The sequence below is a fragment of the Mustela nivalis genome, assembly GCF_964662115.1.
Source record: "Mustela nivalis genome assembly, chromosome: 14".
In the NCBI taxonomy this organism is placed as follows: domain Eukaryota; kingdom Metazoa; phylum Chordata; class Mammalia; order Carnivora; family Mustelidae; genus Mustela; species Mustela nivalis.
In genome coordinates this window covers 27,143,092-27,163,092 of record NC_139033.1, presented here as the reverse complement: position 1 = coordinate 27,163,092, position 20,001 = coordinate 27,143,092, and the positions used below count along the sequence as shown (strand labels likewise).

Sequence of the window (20,001 nt, the reverse complement as noted above, 5' to 3'; positions counted from 1 at the left end):
CCCCATAAAACTTACTTCAACACTACCACTCTGGTTACAAAATGTATCTTATCATCCATCTAATTCTATAGAATGATCAAATGATAAAGTAAAATGTGAAAAATATAAGTTAACTTAATTAGTGGTAACTTGGAAGCTTAAAGAACTCAATTTTCAATACATTTAAACTAGTTTTTTTTTAAAAGTAACAAAAATGTTATTTATATGCATTTATGTTTTAAAAAGTCTTCCTGCTGGGGCGCCTAGGTGGCTCAGTGGGTTAAAGCCTCTGCCTTCAGCTCAGGTCATGATCCCAGGGTCCGGGGATCAAGCCCTGCTTGGGCTCTCTGCTCAGCGGGGAGCCTGCTTTCTCCTCTCTCTCTGCCTGCCTCTCTGCCTACTTGGGATCTCTGTCAAATAAATAAATAAAATATTAAAAAACAACAACAGCAACAACAAAACTTAAAAAAAAAAAAGTCTTGGGGCGCCTGGGTGGCTCAGTGGGTTAAAGCCTCTGCCTTCAGCTCGGGTCATGGTCCCAGGGTCCTGGGATAGAGCCCCATATCGGACTCTCTGCTCAGCAGGGAGCCTGCTTCCCCCTCTCTCTCTGCCTGCCTCTCTGCCCACTTGTGATCTCTGCCTGTCAAATAAATAAATAAAATCTTTAAAAAAAAAAAAAGTCTTCCTGCTATGCTAAATTTTAAAAGAGACTCTATGAAAAATTAGTAGTTATTTTAAAAAATCATTTATCCTAGTTCATTATATGGAAAACCTCTTGTAAAAACAATTAACTATACTACACACTTAGCATTTCTGTACTATAAGAAAATCCTTGTCTTGACATAAAACACTATTTTTATTATAAGTTCCCCAGTTATCACATATACAGAATTTTAGGTATAGGCTTACCCACGTACAGTGCACATATGTCAGGAAAGAGATTGGTTTCTATGCCAACATGTGAAAATCTTTCTCATTGTTTTATAATCATGTCATATCAATATCTCTTCATTATACCACAGGATTTTCTTAACTTGTTTTTATAGTTTTTTGAATTGGGTTTCAATTTTTCAAAAAATGCCTTTTTGAGGTTCCTCAAGAACACTGCAAACTTCTCAAAGTAAATACCTGGTTTCTCTTTCAAATGCCACAGCGTAAGTATTTAATTTTAAGAAAAAAATATGTAAAAATTGTAAATATTGATTATCTTAACTTTCATTAGCAGCAAGACCCGCAGCCTAGGGAGAGTATCTGCTTACCGATCACTGCTGTCCAGTGCTTGGCCAGACCCACCGTAAGAGACGGGAGGGAGGCAACAGCAGCCTTCCTCAGGAATGTAGCCAGAAGGTTAAATAAATGTGTCCATGTGTGATAAAAAGCCGATATCAACTCTACATCTATAAAATTAATGAAAATATTTTAAGTTATTACCACAAAGAGTAGAAAATACAAATCGCCAGACACTACATTACACTTAAAAGGCATGTACCTGTTAGATGAGGACAAATTCAGCATGATCCAAAATTTATCTTAATTAACTTTTTCACTGCTTCTTTAAGATCTCTCTTACCTACCCCTCTCCATAAAGACAAATTCACACTCCTGCATCTTCCTCTACAGAACTGTCCTTGGGAGTGAGTAGGCTACCTGGAATCCAGGGGTATCACACATCACCTCCCTCCTCGGGCAGGTGGAGTTTATCATGAGGATGAGAGGTGTTGGTCTAGGAAATCAAGGCTCTCGGGACAGACCTTGCTTCTTTTTTTTTTTTTTTTTTTTTTTAAGATTATTTATTTATTTATTTGACAGAGAAAGATGACAAGCAGGCAGAGAGGCAGGCAGAGAGAGGAGGAAGCAACAATTCAGAAGGTCTGACAAACTGAATATTAAGTCATAACCTTAATACATAACCTTTCACCATAGGTACAGGAATCAAACACTGTACAGACTGTAAAAGGATGGCATTATTTGTGCTACTTTTATAAAATTTCTCCTATTATCGTTGTCACCTTTGTGCAGGGGTGAAAGAAGCAAGCACAATGTGCCAGGTCCTGGCAGAAAAGAAAGGAGAATTCCTCTGAACAACCATGAGTATTGCCCCTCAATGAAAACGTGACACAAAAGAGGATTTTGCATCTTTGCCTATGGCTGAGAAAATAGCAATTAACCTATCGTAAGGACAGCTTTTCCTTCAGTCTACGTGTCAAATGGAGGCTAGAAAGAAGCAGCAATCTAGGACTATCTTCTCTGACCACACTGCCAGCTTTTGCAAACTAAGGACTTCCATTTCAGGGTTCTTTGGAAATGGCATATTCCAGGGAGTTTGGATTAAAGCAATCCTTGCTGTGTGTCTCAACCTTCTTGTCATTCTCAGCTCTATAAGGAATCTTTTCAGACATATGTTTCCTCCTCATCATCCCCATGAAATTTCAATTCTACAGATTCTGTATATCTGTTTATGTACTATCAGTATATCTGCACTTTATGCTTAAAAAGAATTAGGTATTAAGCTTACTGATTTTATTCAAGATAGCCAAATAAAATATTTAAAAGTTTAAAAATTGGAGCACCTGGGTGGCTCAGTGGGTTAAGCCTATGCCTTTGTTTGGCTCATGGTCTCAGGGTCCTGGGATCAAGCCCCGAACCCAGCTCTCTGCTCAGCAGGGAGCCTGCTTCCCCCACCCCCGCTTGCCTCTCTGCCAACTTGTTATCTATCAAATAAATAAATAAAACCTTTAAAAATTGAGGTGCCTGGGTTAAGTGGGTTAAGCCTCTGCCTTTGGCTCAGGTCATGGTCTCAAGAGTCCCGGACAGGGAGTCTGCTTCTCCCTCTCCCTCTGCCTGCCTCTCTGCCTGTTTGTGATCATTCTCTCTCTCTCTCTCTGTTGAATAAATAAATAAAATCTTAAAAAAATGTTTAAAAATTAAAAATCAATTAACATTTAACTTAACTTTATAACCACTTTTGCTAAATAACTTTCAATGTAATTTACTTGCTCCTAATAAAATGTATCGAATTACATATGGAAATTAGCAAATCCTATAAATATACACTAGAAAGATAATCAATACTTTATAAAATCATTCACAGCTATTTTTCCAGAGATTTTTAAAACTTGTTTCTTAGGGGCGCCTGGGTAGCTCAGTCGGTTAAGCGTCTGCCTTCGGCTCAGGTCATGATCCCAGGGTCCCGGACAGGGAGTCTGCTTCTCCCTCTCCCTCTGCCTGCGGCTCTGCCTACTTGTGCTCTCTATCACTCTGTCAAATAAATAAATAAAAGCTTTAAAAAAAAAACAACCCTCATATCTTAAAAAATTTTTACTGAACTTTTACCTTTTGCTAGATATGAGAAAATGACTTCTAACTTAACCAGCCACTAGGTCTACATTCAAATATCAGTGACATTTTTATTTTCAGCAGTTGACATAATTACTGATGGGCCAATTAATTCTTATAATAATAAAACATATACTATTTTTATTTAATTCTCAAGGCCCAAGTCACACACAAAAGCAAGAGAATCAATTAAAAAAAAAATCTACAAGTCAGTCAATGACAATCAAGACATGATATAACTTTGGGACATCTGGCCGTAAGACTTGGCTCTCTTTGCCATATGACTTTGGGATCAAGTGTTGAATCAGAAGTCCTCCAGTCATGACATCTATGCACTAGGGTTTTGAGCAATGATATTGTGTATTTCTGGTTTATCTTCTATGAGCTCAGTATCAGTGCTTCCCAAGTGTTATCAAAGAAACCCAACAAGAGAAATTAAACACCAAGGAATAAGATTTTATTGGTAGAACTGAGCTCTGAAGGGCCACAAACCATTGTAACAGCTAAGATTTTTCTCCTACCACTTTCCCCCAAGATTTAATTTTTGCTTCTAGGGGGGTGATATTACCCTCATAGAGAATGCATGGTCTATCCTGATTTGCTTAGTTAAGACATCATGACCACTTATAAAATTTCCAACTAAGGAATTACTATTCTTCTAGCACCAGAATATTTTAACACTAATGAGACACTGAGGACTAAATTTGCTGGCATCATAAAACATTCTACTTACCTAAAACCAAGGAAATCCACAAAATTCCAAAAACTAAGCAATAGCCAAATTATCAGTTACTTCATTAAATCTTTTAATTATTATATTTTAATTCTGTTAAAGATCCTATATTGTTTTAATGTTCTTTTCTATTTAGTACTATATGCAAATTTTTATCAGAGTATATTTCTTAATAATTTAGGACTTTATCAAAATGTTTAATATTATATGTTGCACTTATTTATACTTATTATTACAAGTAAGTTATTAGTAGGTCATTTGGCTGTACCCATAGCTTATAAGAATAATTACTACCTGAAATTCACTGCATTTGCTAATATTACATACAAACTTTGCCCTCTTTTAAATTGACAGCACAGGGGATAGATCCTTCACCATACTAGGAATTTGTCTCAAATGGTCTCCTGGAACCACTTAAAAAAAGATCCAAACTATAAAACACATTATAAAAGCTTTCCAAAACATTGGCAAAGCACAACATAAAATTTAACCTTGAAGTGAGTATCTGGTGCAGAGTTAAGACTTTTTTCCTCAATATTATTTGCTTCTGTCCTAAATCTAAAAAAAATAAGGCTTACCGAACACATCTTTGGTGCATATGGTGAGGACCCCAATGATGTTTGTGATAAGAGGTTTCAGAAGCTCATCCTGAATCACAAGGTCGGGATCTACCAGCAAACACGACTGTAGAAGCCTGGACAAAGAGGACAGGTATTCTAGGAGAAAGGATACCTATTTTTTCAAAACAGACAAAGGAAAATAAAACAGATTATATGAAAAGTCTAATTCAGTGATATATCAGCTTTCTATGCATTATGAGTCACTTTGTAATGTAAGTTAATAAAAAAACTAATAAAATATTGATCATAATTTTTAAAATCTAAAAGGAATGCATAGCACACAAAGTATTATTTTTCTCATAAACATGTCATTAATGACATTAACACTGTCAAATATAATAATACCAAACAAAGTAGTTGGTATTTTCAAAGTCAAATTTCAAATTCCATTTAGAGAAAGAAGGCCTTTTTAGTTAAGTAGCTAACCTGTGGAATCAATATTGTGGAAGAAAGGGGCATTCCAGTGCCATATATTGTACAATTTTATAAAGAAAGAAAGATTACGAAATACTCTTTAACACATGTCCTATCCTATCAGGTAAAATGCAAGTTTGTAACATTTAATTTCCTTATTGCTGGCAAGTCTTGTTTGACACCTTTGTACTCTACACTACCGATTGCGGCCCCAAGCAAGTCTGACTCTGCTACACGCAGCCCGACCGGGCAGAGATGAACCGTGCAAGTGAGCGCCAACGAGATGCATCCGAGAGAGAAGGCCCGAGCTTCTCCCAAGCCCCGGCGCTCCGCCCCGCCACACCCCTGCCTCCTTGGCGCCTCCACTCGCAGTTCCACTCTCCCCCTCAAGGGGCCTCTCCTGAGCCCCTGACGACACACAGCACCTCTCCCGCCGCCACGCACCCTCCACCCACCCTGGTTTTTCCTACACCACGTGTCACCAGCTGATAGAACACTTCTCGTCTTATTTGCTGCTTACTGTCTGTCTTCTGCACCGAGGACAGAACTCACGTGGGCAGTGTGTTTGCTCTGTTCACATCTGACACTGGCATCTAGCACACAGTCTGGCAGAGAAGAGGTTCCAGAACTTTTCTGGAATGAATGAGTAATCTTGTGTGAGGACAAACAGCCGAGAAGCAGTGAGCCTCCAGGAGGCCCGGTGATGAAGTGAGGAAGGGTGTGCGCTCCGGAAGCAGCCTGTGTGAGCTGGAATCATGGCTCTGCCCCTTTGTTTATAAGCAAGCCTGGACACTTCCAGCCATTTACTTTTACAATGAAGCCAGCATCGATACTTCATGGGACGACTGTGAGGATGACATACATTAGTGCAAACAAGCACTCCATAAATGTGTGCTACCGTTGCTCTCGTTCATTCCGCAAGGACTAAGTGAACACCTTCCACGGGCCAGGCACCACGCTCAGCATCCAGATTATAACCGATACGTAAGAACAGGCAAAGCCCTCTCTTCACAGAGCTCACTGTAGCCTCCGACCTCATCTCCCCCTCACAGATGTGCTCTAACCACTCTGGCCTCCTTGATACTTCTCGGATAGACCAAACATATCCCAATCTCAGGGGTCCTGCAGTGCACCCCAGGACTAGCTTCCTCACATGGCTCGGGTTACATGTTCCTGTCTGAAAGAACCTCCCTGACCACCCGAAGTGGAAAGCCCTAACCCTCCCAGCTCTGACATCATTCCGTTTTTAGTTTTTCTTCTCGGATGTCTATCATCAGCAGGTGTATCTGCACAGGCAAGATCCTGGCACATGGTAGGCCTTCAGTAAAAAACTGCTGGATGGACAGAGAGTGAAATGGAGGAGACAGCCTCAAGCAAATAAACACACTCAAAAATGAAAACACTGCACTGGGACAAGTGTTTTGAAGATGATGCACACTGTATTACACAACCTTGTAAAAGGGTGTCTTCCCTACTCAGAAACCTCAAAGACAGTACCACAAAGCAAGAGATACTGGTCTGATCCACCTTTAATTATAAATAAATCTTGTAGCCCTTCTTAAAATCTGATTAGAGGTAACATTTCTATTAGCAACAACTACGCAAGGAATTGTTAAGCATACTTTACATAAAAATGCTAGCTGCAAGCAAGAACTTAAAAGTAGTATCTAAAAAACAAAATAGTAAATATCTAAATATCTAACAAAAATAAATTTATTTTTTATTAGATTCAATATTGAAAATACATTGAATTTAGTCACTATGTATTTTTAACAACTTCAGTTTAGATGAAAATGATGGAAGTAATCACAGAATGGGAAAGTGGTCTATACAACGTCCTCTTTTTTTAATATGGTGCTCAAAGATATCCAGACCTGTGGATAAACATTTAGAGCTGGTTAATAATGGAATCAGGAAGAGACTCTAGATCTTTAAAGCCCGCTGCTTTCTTTCACCATGTGAAGACGTCTCGGATTAGAATGGTAAGTAACCTGTTTCAAACACCCTCGTCATACCATGTATCACCTAAGATTCCCATACCTCTCCAATGGTTAGTATATTCTCGGCAGAAATCTCTCCGGCACTTGAAGCAAAAAAATGTGCAAACAGACATGAGGCGGGAGGGAGGCCTAACACTTACCTGAGCCTGAGTGTGTTCAGTTGGGGGTGACAAAGGCAGCGGAGCCTTGAGCTCCTGGACACAGCTCTCTAGGAGGGTGGCATCTGCAATCCTGCGAGGAAAAGAAAAAGAAAACCCTCCAGAGGAGTTGTATGCTGCTTATTAAAAACTAAATAAATCAGTATGTGAAGTCTGACTATAACCTTAAATTTAAGAACAGAGAACAAACTGATGGTTGCCAGAGGGAACGTGGGTGGGGGTGTTGGGCAAAGTGGGTGAAGGGGAGTGGGAGATACAGGCCTCCAGTTAGGGAATGAGTAACTCACGGGAATAAAGGGCCCACCGTAAGGAACATAGTAGTCAATGATACTGTAATGGCAATGTAACGGGACAGATGGTAAGTATGCTCGTAGGGGACACAGCGTTATACATAAATCTGTCGCATAATTAAGGTGCACACCTGAAAGTACTGTGACATTGAGTATCAACTATACTCGAATAGAAAGTAAAAACAAAAAAAGAGAAAAGATTTTCATAAAGACAATAACTGTATATAAGAAGGTAGCCTATGGGGCGCCTGGGTGGCTCAGTGGGTTAAGCTGCTGCCTTCGGCTCAGGTCATGATCTCAGGGTCCTGGGATCGAGTCCCGCATCGGGCTCTCTGCTCAGCAAGGAGCCTGCTTCCCTCTCTCTCTCTCTCTGCCTGCCTCTTCGACTACTTGTGATTTCTCTCTGTCAAATAAATAAATAAAATCTTAAAAAAAAAAAAAAAAAAAGAAGGTAGCCTATAGTATTTTAGAACACAGGAAAGATCTTATCCAATAAACATGGGAAGCAAATATCTAATGAAAAGCAGAATAAAATATAATGAAGCTCTTTTCGAAGGAAAGCAAACAAGAATAAAACCTTGGTGGTTAGCTTCCCCTGTAAAACAGGAAAAATACTTGCTAGGAAATAAGTTCTGATTTAGAAAGTAAAAACCAAAATAATGCAAAACAAACAGGAAAATTGTTTTAAGTCAGGAATAAAGAACAGGTACAGAATATGACAAGCCTTTGCCATAAAATCCTTTAATAGCTCTTTGGCCTAATTTCACAGCAGACTCCTGGCTGAACCTTGAGAAGCCAGAGGATTCCTAAAGCTCCATTCTGATCTTTGCAAGGCAGGAAAACATCCATCAGGAAAAGTCAATTGACTAGTGGGTTCCTTTCCAACTCTTGTAGGTCCCACAGTACAAAGATGACAAGTAAATGAGAACAAACTCACACCCCATAGCTTATTATAAATGGTAAATAAGTAATGAAAAGTGAGCTGAAAGGGATACTTCTTTCTTTTTAGAGTTTTCTTAATATCCTGAAAAGTAAAAGAAAGTACTGTGATTTGACCAAGAAGAAGAAGATATTTCAGACGGTGAATGTTCACAGGCAGAGAAATGCAAATGACTGAGTAGTCAACACAAGGAGGTAGGCTGGCTCTCAGAATCTGGTTGTGGGAAGAAAGAACATGAGCAGATACTATAAAGAGAGTATCCTAGACATCAGCACTAAATCCTCACACGAATACCATTAAACAAATGTTATTAATGACACCACCGAGATTAAAATAACTTTCCCAAGGCTGTAATGCTAGGGTGTGAATGAACTATAGTAAGACCTTAAGTCAGGCTCGCTGAGGATCTGCGGCCTTTCTTACTATACCATATAACCAATGTGACCATCCGAAGGTCCTGCCCTAAGTTCATTAATATTAGCTAAATGAAAGAAGAAAATCATGATTTCCTAAATTTTATCATAGTACTTCCTGATGACCCTGATTATGAAGGACAACAAAAGACTGAGGAACCTTCACATAAGGGAGGAAATTAAACAGATTTGACCACTGAATGCAATGTGGGATTCTTGACTGGGTTGTACAACAGAAGAAAAGGGCATTAACAGAAAATTGTTGGGATTCAAATATCACTTTTTTTGCTTTAGTTAAAGCATTATGCCAAGACTGACTTCCTGGTTTTGATCACTGGACTATGTCTATGTAGTATGTTCACATTAGGGGAAGCTGGGTGAAGGGTACACAGGAATTCTTTACACTATTTTTGCAAATTTTCTCTAAGTTATTTCAAATTAAAAGTGTAAACCAAAAACAAAACAAAACAAAACAAAGAGCTTAATCTCAAAAATGAAAAATACTCCAAATGAATTTAAACAATGATTATCAACTGATGGCTATGATTCTGATATAACCCTAGGGAGATGAATGACCTCTTTCACTTCCATTTAGAATGGCCAAGGGGACTGTATCATACTTCTTGAGTACGGTGGAGGACAGATAAGGTTTAGAACCTCTGAATTATTAAAAAAAAAAAAATCAGAAGGTGGGAGTGCATAACATCAACATAACAAACCAATATGAGTGCTGTAATAGATCCAAACTAAAACTGTCAAGACAATTCTGGCAAAAGAAAATTCTGGCAAGAAGAAACCTTCAATCTAATGGGCCAAAAAAAAGAAAAGGTAAAGATATGTTTGCAGCACGCATGCAGTCTTACACCAAATCGTGAGCAGAGCTGGTGTCAACTCATCTCTACCAGCTGCCTGTCTTACCTACAGAGAAGCTCAATGAGCCGGGCTTGCCGGAAAGCACGGGCCCCGTCTCCCGGAGCGATCGCCAAGAGCCCATCCAGCAGGCCACACACGGCTGAAAGGAGTGGTGGGGTGACCACACACTGCCTGGGCAGAGCGGCGGGAAGGGATGTGCCACGAGGAAGCTGTGCTGATACAGTTTCAGGCTGACCCATTACTGAAAACAAGAATAAAGATGATCACAACTGTGCTTACTTTGTGGTTATGCACAATATTCACAAGTTCTGATAATTGAGGAAAGTCCCTGAAAAGTCTGAAAATGCCAAAGAGAGATGGCTGGGGAATTGCCTTAGTGCCCAACTCATCTCAACCCTGAGGCCAAGGAAGCAGACATCCAACTCTTCCACTCTGCGTGCGTGTGTGTGTGTGTGTGTGTGTGTGTGTATGTGTCTGTCTGTCTGTCTGTCTGTCTGTGTCTGCCTTGGGTGACAGTGAAAGACCCTAGACAAGAAGGGTAGTGCACATTTTGTGTCCTCAAGTGTTCAGACATTAAGGAATAGATGGTCTACAACTCTTTTTCTAAAGCTCTAGGAGCCAGAAATGCTTCAGAACTCAAAATATTTTAGATCTTAGAAAAACAATAAGATACACATACCGTACATTAACTCACACCTTTAATGGGATCTTGGGCAATACCCCACAATGAAATGAGTACTTCTATGGTGTGACCCATGTACAGTCACAGGTAAGCAGGAGGCCGAAAGGAAGAAAGACCACCTCAAACCAGTACCGCTCAGGTTCCGCAGCAACAGTGTTCAGGTACAGGCAGGTTTTTCACCAAGTGAATTCTGAGAAAACTTTTGAGGTTTCAGATTCTGGATTTTAGAACTGAAGTTATGAGACTGTGCACCTTTTCCAGAAAACTCAACAAGGGATGGTTAATAAGAAAGCTATCTTTGTTAACCTGCCTCAGGACTTTCCCTCATGACCCTCACTTATTTCCTTTAGAGCACAGGCCAGTTACTTTGTAGAATGCCTGATGTTTGATGTTTCCTCATGCGTGGATCTTCAGTGAATCCCAGCAGGAAAAACAGGATTCCTGTCTGTGCTGCTACTAGTGGTGTTACCTTCAGCCATTCGATCGAAGTGGTATCTACCCAGCTCCTCCACTGTAAAGTTCAATTTTCCCTTGTAATTAATTCCTTCAGGGGAAGAATTAGGACTATATAACTTTGGGGCTATGTAACATCAAAAAAGATTTGATGTTTAATATGTTTTATTTTTTAAAAGACTTATTTATTTGACAGAGAGAGAAAGAGACAGCAAGAGAGGGAACACAAGCAGGGGGAGTGGGAGAGGGAGAAGCAGGCTTCCCACTGAGCAGGGAGCCTGATGGTTTCAGCATTTTTAGGCCAAGGATATAGAAGAAGATCAATAAAAGGAGAGGGCATGGAGGTTAAGAAATTCAAACTCATCTAATATATTTAAATAAACTTTGATATTTTATCTAAAGAAATTATCCCATTTGTTTATGTCAGTAGTCCTCAAATACATGAACATTTTTATTTTTTAATGATCCTTTTCATCTTTGTATATCAAATGTAAGCTTAGAGATCCTGTAAGAGATCCTGTTAAGGTTTTTTGTTTTTTTAATAAAATAATTCTTCTTTTACAAAAGTTAGGAACTAAATTTAAAAATGAAAACTTGGATGTCTCAAGTGGCCCTAATGTACATGCTAGAGACAATTTTTTTCCACCCCGTCCTAAATCACTTTGGAGTATATTAATTTCCTGGTTAATTAAGAATTAGCAAAACAACAAATAAAAGGACTAACCAGCTTTACTGGCAAATCCTGCTGGATGTTCTGGCTGAGGGAACTAAAATCTCATTATCACCAAAAAATAAAAACAAAACAAAAAAAATCACATTTTATCTTAATACTATATTAAAGAGATGGGATTCAAGAAGGTATTTAACAACAACAAAGTAATTGCTCTGGTATTATGGCTCACTGACAATATATATTCGATGCTTTGCAGCACTGTTCAATGGCAGTTTCAACAAAAAGGACTAAAAAGTTTTTTGTCAAATATACACACTTAAGTGATTGGCAACCTGTAAAACTGGGTGTGAATACATATTCTAAGCATAATCCTTGAAAATAAAATCCAAATAAAGAATAATACAATTAAAAAAAAGACAAAAAACCCCACACAACTGTATGTCCACACAAAAACTTATACATGAATGTCTACAGCAGTATTATTCATAATAGCAAAAAAGTGGGAAAAACCCAAATGTCCATCAGTTGATGAATGGGTAAATAAAATGTGGTATATCCATACAGTGGAGGATTTGTAGCAATAAAAAGAGATTAAGTACTGACACATAATACAACATGGATCAACCTTGAAAACATGATGCTAAGTGAAAAAAAAAGTCACAATAAAACACATACTATATTATTGCTTTTTTATGAAATTTCCGTAACAGGCAAATCTATAAGGAGGGAAAGTAGACTAATAATGGCCTAGGACTAGGAAGGATCAAAGGAGATGAAGAGTGACTGTTAATGTCAAGGTTTCTTCTTGGGGTGATGAATACGTCCTACAATTGATTGTGGTGATGCACAGGTCTGCGAACAGACTCAAAACCTATGAATTCACTTATTAAATGAGTGATTTATGGTATATAAATTATTCTCAATGAAGTTATTAAAAAAGAATAATGCAACGTACTTTCAGAGATAAACGTTCATGAAATTCATTATCAAATTTCATTTCATGCTCTGTGTCAACTAAACAACGTGAGTTTGCTCCTTTTATTGTTTAGAGGATCAAACGAGTACTTTCTACAATTAAACACTTTTTTTATATTGTTAACATATATTACTAAAAAAACCCAAATGGGAACTGTTTAGGAAGTTAGGGAACAAATACTACAATAAAAATTCAGAGGAAAACCTTAATTAAGCAATTTTTTTCTGAAGTTTTAGAAAGCCTTTTCCCTGCAGATGCTTATATTTCAGTGTTTAAAATTACCTTCTTTTTAGGGAGTATATTCCTTACAGGTGATGAATTTAGTGCTACTGAATAAAGGCCTGTACATTCTCTAGAACAAACACAAGTTAAGCTGTAATGTTCCAAATATATAAAGTTTGAAGCATAACAGAGTTGGAAGCAGTCCCTAATACAAAGAATAGAATTTATATATTACCGTTAATAAAAATAAACCCCAGGCTACTCATCAAGCATTTCTAATAAAGATGCAACACCATTTTGTGGACTTTAAAATGGAAGTATTCCCCTTGAAAAATACTTATGACCAGATTCTCTCCACTTTTTGAGGAGTACTGTGGTAAATTGAAGTGTTTCCCTAAAGAGGGAGCAAAATAAAGGTAACTAATATCTATTAGTTCTCCAGTTCAAACACAAAATATCTATACCTAACTAATAAGAAACCATATGTCAATCAGACACCTAAGCTCCATTTATTAGGTAAGGGCACATGGTTTGTTAATTTCTGATATATTTATTCTATCATGTTCTGGGCCACTTCATGGTGTTGTTATTTAGACATTCACTGTGCTTTGTGACTTATTTAATTTTCTTTTATGTAGATATTTAGTTTCAAAATATCTGGACCGACTTGCCATTTTTCTTTTTGAAAGTAGAATGTCTTCCTAAAAGTACCTTGAGCCACAAACTGGTCATGTGAGGCTTCAGGGAGAGACACTGCTGAGGGTCCAAGGGGCGGAAATTCAGCACTACCCGACGAAGGTGCCACCTATCAAGCAGCAAAGAAAATTATGTTATTTGTAACATTCATTCATTAATGTTACCACATGGGAAGTGAAACAGAAGTAATATATAGAAAATATCCTTAAACAAGGTTAATAACAAAACTACACTAGCTCATATGACTGGAAAACATTCCACATCTTGAGAGTTGGGGTTTTTGTTTGTTTGTTTTTTAAGATTTTGTTTATTCATTTGACAGAAAAAGACACAGCAAGAGAGGGAACACAAGCAGTGGGGGTGGGAGAGGGAGAAGAGGCCTCCTGCCGAGCCCAGATCCTGATGCGGGGCTCAATCCCAGGACCCTGGGATCATGACCTGAGAGGCAAAGGCAGATGCTTAAGAACCAAGCTAGCCAGGTGCCCCTAGAGTTGTAGGTTTGTTGGGGTTTTTAAAGATTTTTATTTATTTATTTGACAGAGAGCTATATAGAGAGAGAGCACAAGTAGGCAGAGAGGCAGGCAGAGGGAGAGGGGGAAGCAGGCTCTCTGCTGAGCAGGGAACCCAATGTGGGGCTCCATCCCAGCACCCTGGGATCATGACCAGAGTCAAAGGCAGCCGCTTAACAAACCGGGCCACCCAGGTGCCCCTAGAGTTGTAAGTTTTTTGAATGGCACTTCTTACTTCTTCTTATAGGGCTTGCTGGAAGTTATATAAATCAATAACTCAAAGAAACAAAGTTTTGATTTGAAGCCCATTTAGGATTTTAAGGTCTGGATATGGCCTATCCCCTCTTAGTACCAAAATGTTAAAAGGCTAAAACATACTCCTTTAACTTTTGCATGATTGTCATAGTCTGCCCTACTTGACTCATAATAAGAGGGGTTCTTTTTATAAGTTTCAAATGGCACACACAAATTTTAATAGTGCCTAAGAAAAAAATCAAGAGAAGTATTAAAAGATTTTTCTCTACCTTCCCCATATCACAAAAGAACTGTTTTAGGCAGTATGTTGACACGGTGTTTCAGAAATCAGTATTTTTTAAAACATTAAACATAACATGAATTCTGTAGAAGACAAACACAATTTCACGTACAGGTTTACAGATGAGTAGACTGTGTGGCCTCCTAAAATGGAAAAAGTTCAAACTGATGTATCTGGCACCTTCTATATGAAATATACCTTATCTGGAGAGGTCAGATCACTCTTTTTTTTACCATCAATTTATTTTCTCTGAAATAGCCTGAAGTCCCAAACCTGGATGAGCTCCATGTCAGCGCATACATACAGTATGAGCTGTCACTAGAACTTACGAATCAACCCTACCTCAAACTCAGATACCATACAGCTCAGAACTTGTATACTGATCGTGTTTTATCTTAACATATAAAGTAGGTATAACAGAATAAAAGCAAAACAGCAAGGTTATTTTTGTTTTCAGGGGTTTTTTTTAAAGATTTTATTTATTTATTTGACAGAAAGAGACAACAGTGAGTGAGGGAACACAAGCAGGGGGAGTGGGAGATGGAAAAGCAGGCTTTTCATAGAGAAGGGAGCCCGACTCGGGTCTCTATCCCAGGACACTGGGATCATGACCTGAGCTGAAGGCAGATGCTTAATGACTGAACCACCCAGGTGCCCCCTTCAGTTTCTGTTAGTAAAAAGAATATAAATCTGAAGGAAATGGTTGATGGAATTTATATACAGTTTTTAAAATCCCCCTTTCAAATTAAGACTTTAATCATCTCTCACCACTTCAAGTATGACAAAACAATAACTGAAAGGTGTAGCCAATAAATGTAAGCCAAGCACATAAAGTCATCTTAAAAAGAAAACCTGGATAAATTTCAGTTTAAATAAATAGTCTTAAATAATTATATATTAAATACCTTATTTTATCTAATATTAGATCCAGATAATAGGAAAAAAACCTAAAATTTATTTTTCTAAAAATGCTATTTACCTACAACTGACTCTAAGAAATGTTAAAAAAAAATTCCTTTCAACAGACATCCAAATAACTTTCACTGTGTGTGAAAACAACAATCATAACTGAGACTGATATCACAAAGACGATACAGCGCCTGCCATAAGCTCCTTTTTTTGTATAATAAAATTTAAGAAGACAATGCTGCTAGAATCCTTTATCTTTTCCCTAAACATCCCTTGCATATGCCATCTGAAACTTATATTTTATAAGTTTATTATGAATCAAGTAGGGCAGACTGTCTCAGTCATGCAAAAGTTAAAGGAATGTGTTTTAGCCTTTAAACATTTGGGCAATAAGAGGGGATAGACCATATCCAGTCCTCCCTACTGGCAAGAAGAGGCAGCACTCAGTGCAGGATAAAAAAGTTCCTAAGGGCCCACAGAATACCTGGCTCATTAGAAAAAAGCAAAATCACAAGAAGTGACCAAAAGTCAAACATTAATAAAAGTTGTGATTTTCCTCAGTATAGTCCAAGGAAGTGATATACAAATTTAGAAAATATTTTAGAAAGCCCCTAACTTAATAGTTGTATTATAACTTATCCTATATGGTAACTTGTGTGTGTGTGTGTGTGTATTATTATATATGTGTGTATATATATGTGCATATATATGTATATATGTATATAATAATGGTAACTTTGTATAAATTGATAATTCATGTATATATATATGTATATATGTATAATAATAATGGTAAATTTGTATTTATATTTATATATTATATGTGTATATATATACATAAAGTTACCATACAGGGTAAGTGTATGTATGTGTGTGTGCATATGTGTATATATACATACACACACAGATATGTTACTTACCTTGAAATCCAAGTAACAACTAATCCATTTGAATATTCAAGTATTAGCTTCTGGAAGGTGGAGGAGGCTCACATAAGCCCACAATGCCATAAGCAGAAAAGGCCTGATCTAGTCCAGGTCCTCATTGAGAGACAAGGACCACAAGGTCACACTTTAAATAGGATTCTCTTGAGGACTATGTTCACAGAAGCACCAATACACTCAAGTCAGAGGAAGCCCTCAGACAAACCTCCAGAATGCTGGCCAGCCAAGCTGAGTGTACTTAGTCACCTCTCCCCCCCAACCCCCACCAACCCCTCACAGCAGAGAACACACCTTCTCATTTGCTCTCACAGTAACCATAAAGCCCCAAGTGGGGGGCCAGGGCTGTCCTCATACCAGGGAGTCTGTCTAATTCTTCTGTCATTGCTCTATTCATTAAATTCATTAAAATGACTTCAGTACAAAATCACAATCTAGACATTTTCCTCTTTCTTGTCTGCCCCATGACACATCTTGAGATTTTTAATTTACATTCCCTTGATAAGACAAATAAAACTGAGTATTCCTTGAATTGAAGTATATATACTTCTACCCTTCACCTTTCTGGTATTGTAACAGGCAATAAAAGCCTATTAATACAGATAAACTGGTGTTACCACTGTCGTAAAACAATCAAATTTTGCTTATAAAAACTAAAAAAGATAATAACCTTTGCTTCAATGTGTTTATAAACAGATTTGATAGCTAAAAAAGATTTCTAAATCATGCCTCATTGTAAAATAGGCAGTTACAATTTTAACAGACTCCCTTTGAAGTAGCAGAAAATAGCAAAGTCGTTTACCATATCAAAGTAGAATTTGGGTCTAAAAACACCACAATTTCTGTCAAACAAACAAAATGCATCTATGTTCAAAACTATTTTCTTTTGTATTCTGCCCTACAGAAATGAAAGTGTTCACTGGATACTTCGAAGTTTTTTGAATGCTATATGTCAAGTAATTTTATAATATTTTCTATATCCTCTTTCATCAAAAGTAGATTGTTTTCCAAGTAAGTTATTTGGTTTTTTAAAAATTAAGGGAACAAAGGAAGAAAATGAGGATCTGTGAGATGAAAAAGACGGGGTACAAATTGACTCAAATTTTTAAAACATGGCAAAATACAAAGTATGAAAAGTTTCTGAGGAACAGGTTTCACATGTTCAGTACTACAGATGATACCTGTCTCTGCCCAATACCAGAAAAGCTCTGGGACACTTCACAATTTGTAATTGTTAATTCTCACCAAATTATAAGAAGAACTTCAAACCACTTCGACTATATAGATCCACGATTCAAATGGACTGTGTACAATACAAAAAAAAAAGGAAGCTCAGAGAAATATCACTGAAGCAACGAGTCTAAGATGATACAAGATCCACTCACTTGCATGCAAAGATTTAAGCTTAGGAAATAATCACATCCCTGTGCCCTAAGAGAACAAGTTTCCTAGAGCTTGTCATCCTATTCCTGTCTCCATCAGCTTTGTGACCCTACACCAAATACCCGGATTCTTGGAGACACCACTTCTTCATTTGTGAAAGGGCTCCGCTCTCAAATGGTGTAGACTTAACACCTGAACCCATCTGCAGCTCTCCAGCCAAGAGCGAACTAGATAAAGCTATTGTCATCTGAGCTCTAAAGGCCCAAGGCTGACTCTCCACATATATCAAAACTGACTACAAAAAATAACCAGTTTTACCAAAATTAAGGAAATATATTTTAGTACAAATATAAAATAAGACCCAAACCTATTTTACTTATTTCAGTTACAATTACCTGCTTAATAAAGTTGCTGAAATCAATCTCAAAACATTTCTGCCATTTCCTTAAATGTTTGCACTTGATAGTAATGGCTATACCTCTATAGTTACTTAGGCTGGATAATTTCCAGCACACCAAAGCAATAAAAAATACAGATAAAAAACACAAAATAAATATTATTTGCTCTTTCCAATGATTTTTTAAATGATATTTATAAAATAGTATACACTATGTACACAGACTGGAATGCATATTCTATTTCCACCAGCCACTATATTCATTCTAATGTCACACACACAAAAATCCTAGTAAAAAAAACTAACATGGAGGTATTACTAACCATCAATATCTAAGTCTTATTAAAAGAATCAATATTAGGGGCTCCTGGGTGGCTCACTCAGGGTGCAATCTCATGGGTCCTGAGATCAAGGCTGGCGTCAGGCTCTGCGTTCATCAAGAAGTCTGCCTCTCTCTCTTACGCCCTCTCCCTCTGCTCCTCCCCCCCACCCCTAGTTATGCTCTCGCTCTCTCTCTCTAAAATAAATAAATCCATCTTTAAAAAAAAAAAAAAAGAATCAATATTACATTTTTATACAAAAAAAAAAAAAAAAAAACCACAACAAACTTACTTTCATTGTACTACTGCCCTGTGGCCTATATTACCAACACTTAGGAACTAGAATCTTACTTACACTGTCTTTCTAACTAAAATACACAAAGTCTTAGATCCTGGGTAATCCCCAAGTGGTTGAAATTTATCTAAACAAAGTATATCATCCTCTTTATCTCCACAATCATGTGAACGGCTGACTCCCCAGGTTTTCCTGGGGTCACTGCACTGGACGTATGTACCTACTCTATCACTAATTCCTATGCCAAAATGATTGTTCTTCTAAAAAACCACTTCAATTCATCCCTGCTTTAACTGTCCTTGGTCTGTTCTTCATTCTATAAAATAACTTGTAACTACCTTCACACAAATGCCAATGCATATTTCTATAATGTCAACGTTAACGTTTCATGCATACTACTCAGCTGAAATGCCTTTATGTCTGTATCTTTACAGCTATTACATCTTAACTCTTCAAACCAAAAACAGACTTAGCTCTCTTAGCTAACCCCTACCTGGTAATTAAACTTTGGCCTTGTTGCATATTCCAAACAAACCAGACATTTTCTGAGCATCTAATGCTTTTAGTACCACACAACCACATAAATGCTGGTATGTTTTCTTTGTGCTTCGTGTTCCTGACAAGACTTTCAACTCCTGTCAAAAGGTATTGAATCCTAAGACAACTTTGCATATCTTTTTGGTTCCCTGAAAATGTGTACATACATCTAAAAAAGACTAACCCCTCAAAGCTTATTTCAATTACCACTTCCTATACAAATTCACTTTCTGTTTCATGATGCCCTCTGCTGTAACCTCACTGCACCCTGACTAGAACATCTGTTATGGCACCTACCACATCTGGCTTTGTCGTGAAGGAGTAGAACATCACGGTCAACAACCTGGGCTCTAGAGCCAAACATACTTCTGGGTTCAAATAATGCTCTTATCAGTTACCAGTACTGGAATCTTGAACATGACACTTAATCCTTGCATGCCTTAATCTCTTCTTTTGTAAAAGAGCAATAGTAAGAATCCCATGAGTAACTTCTCTTTAAATGTTTAAATAAACTAAAATAAAATCAGTTCTATTTAAACTGGTGCTCCTATAAGTTTCAAACAATCACATATTTCACAAAGAAAAGCTCAAAGGGAAGAAACCACCTCTCCTTTATTTTGGCAACTGATAAAACAGATTAAAAAAAATACAGACATAATTCTGCTCAACAGTAGTTTTTAAAAAATGCACATTTTGGTCAGAAAACTGTTGCTGCAT

At 37.6% G+C, this 20,001-nt stretch overlaps 1 protein-coding gene across 1 annotated transcript in view; it reads right to left on the bottom strand.

Annotated features, from left to right (window-relative positions):
* Window positions 1–20,001, bottom strand: part of RTTN (rotatin) — an 86,295-nt gene that overhangs the window by 34,307 nt on the left and 31,987 nt on the right. The window contains exons 16-20 of the mRNA XM_082699044.1: window positions 13,474–13,567; window positions 9,802–9,997; window positions 7,223–7,313; window positions 4,627–4,780; window positions 1,239–1,376 (exon numbers count right to left, since the gene is read on the bottom strand). Coding sequence (XP_082555170.1) covers window positions 1,239–1,376; window positions 4,627–4,780; window positions 7,223–7,313; window positions 9,802–9,997; window positions 13,474–13,567 — 673 coding nt within the window. The remainder of the gene's footprint in view (window positions 1–1,238; window positions 1,377–4,626; window positions 4,781–7,222; window positions 7,314–9,801; window positions 9,998–13,473; window positions 13,568–20,001) is intronic.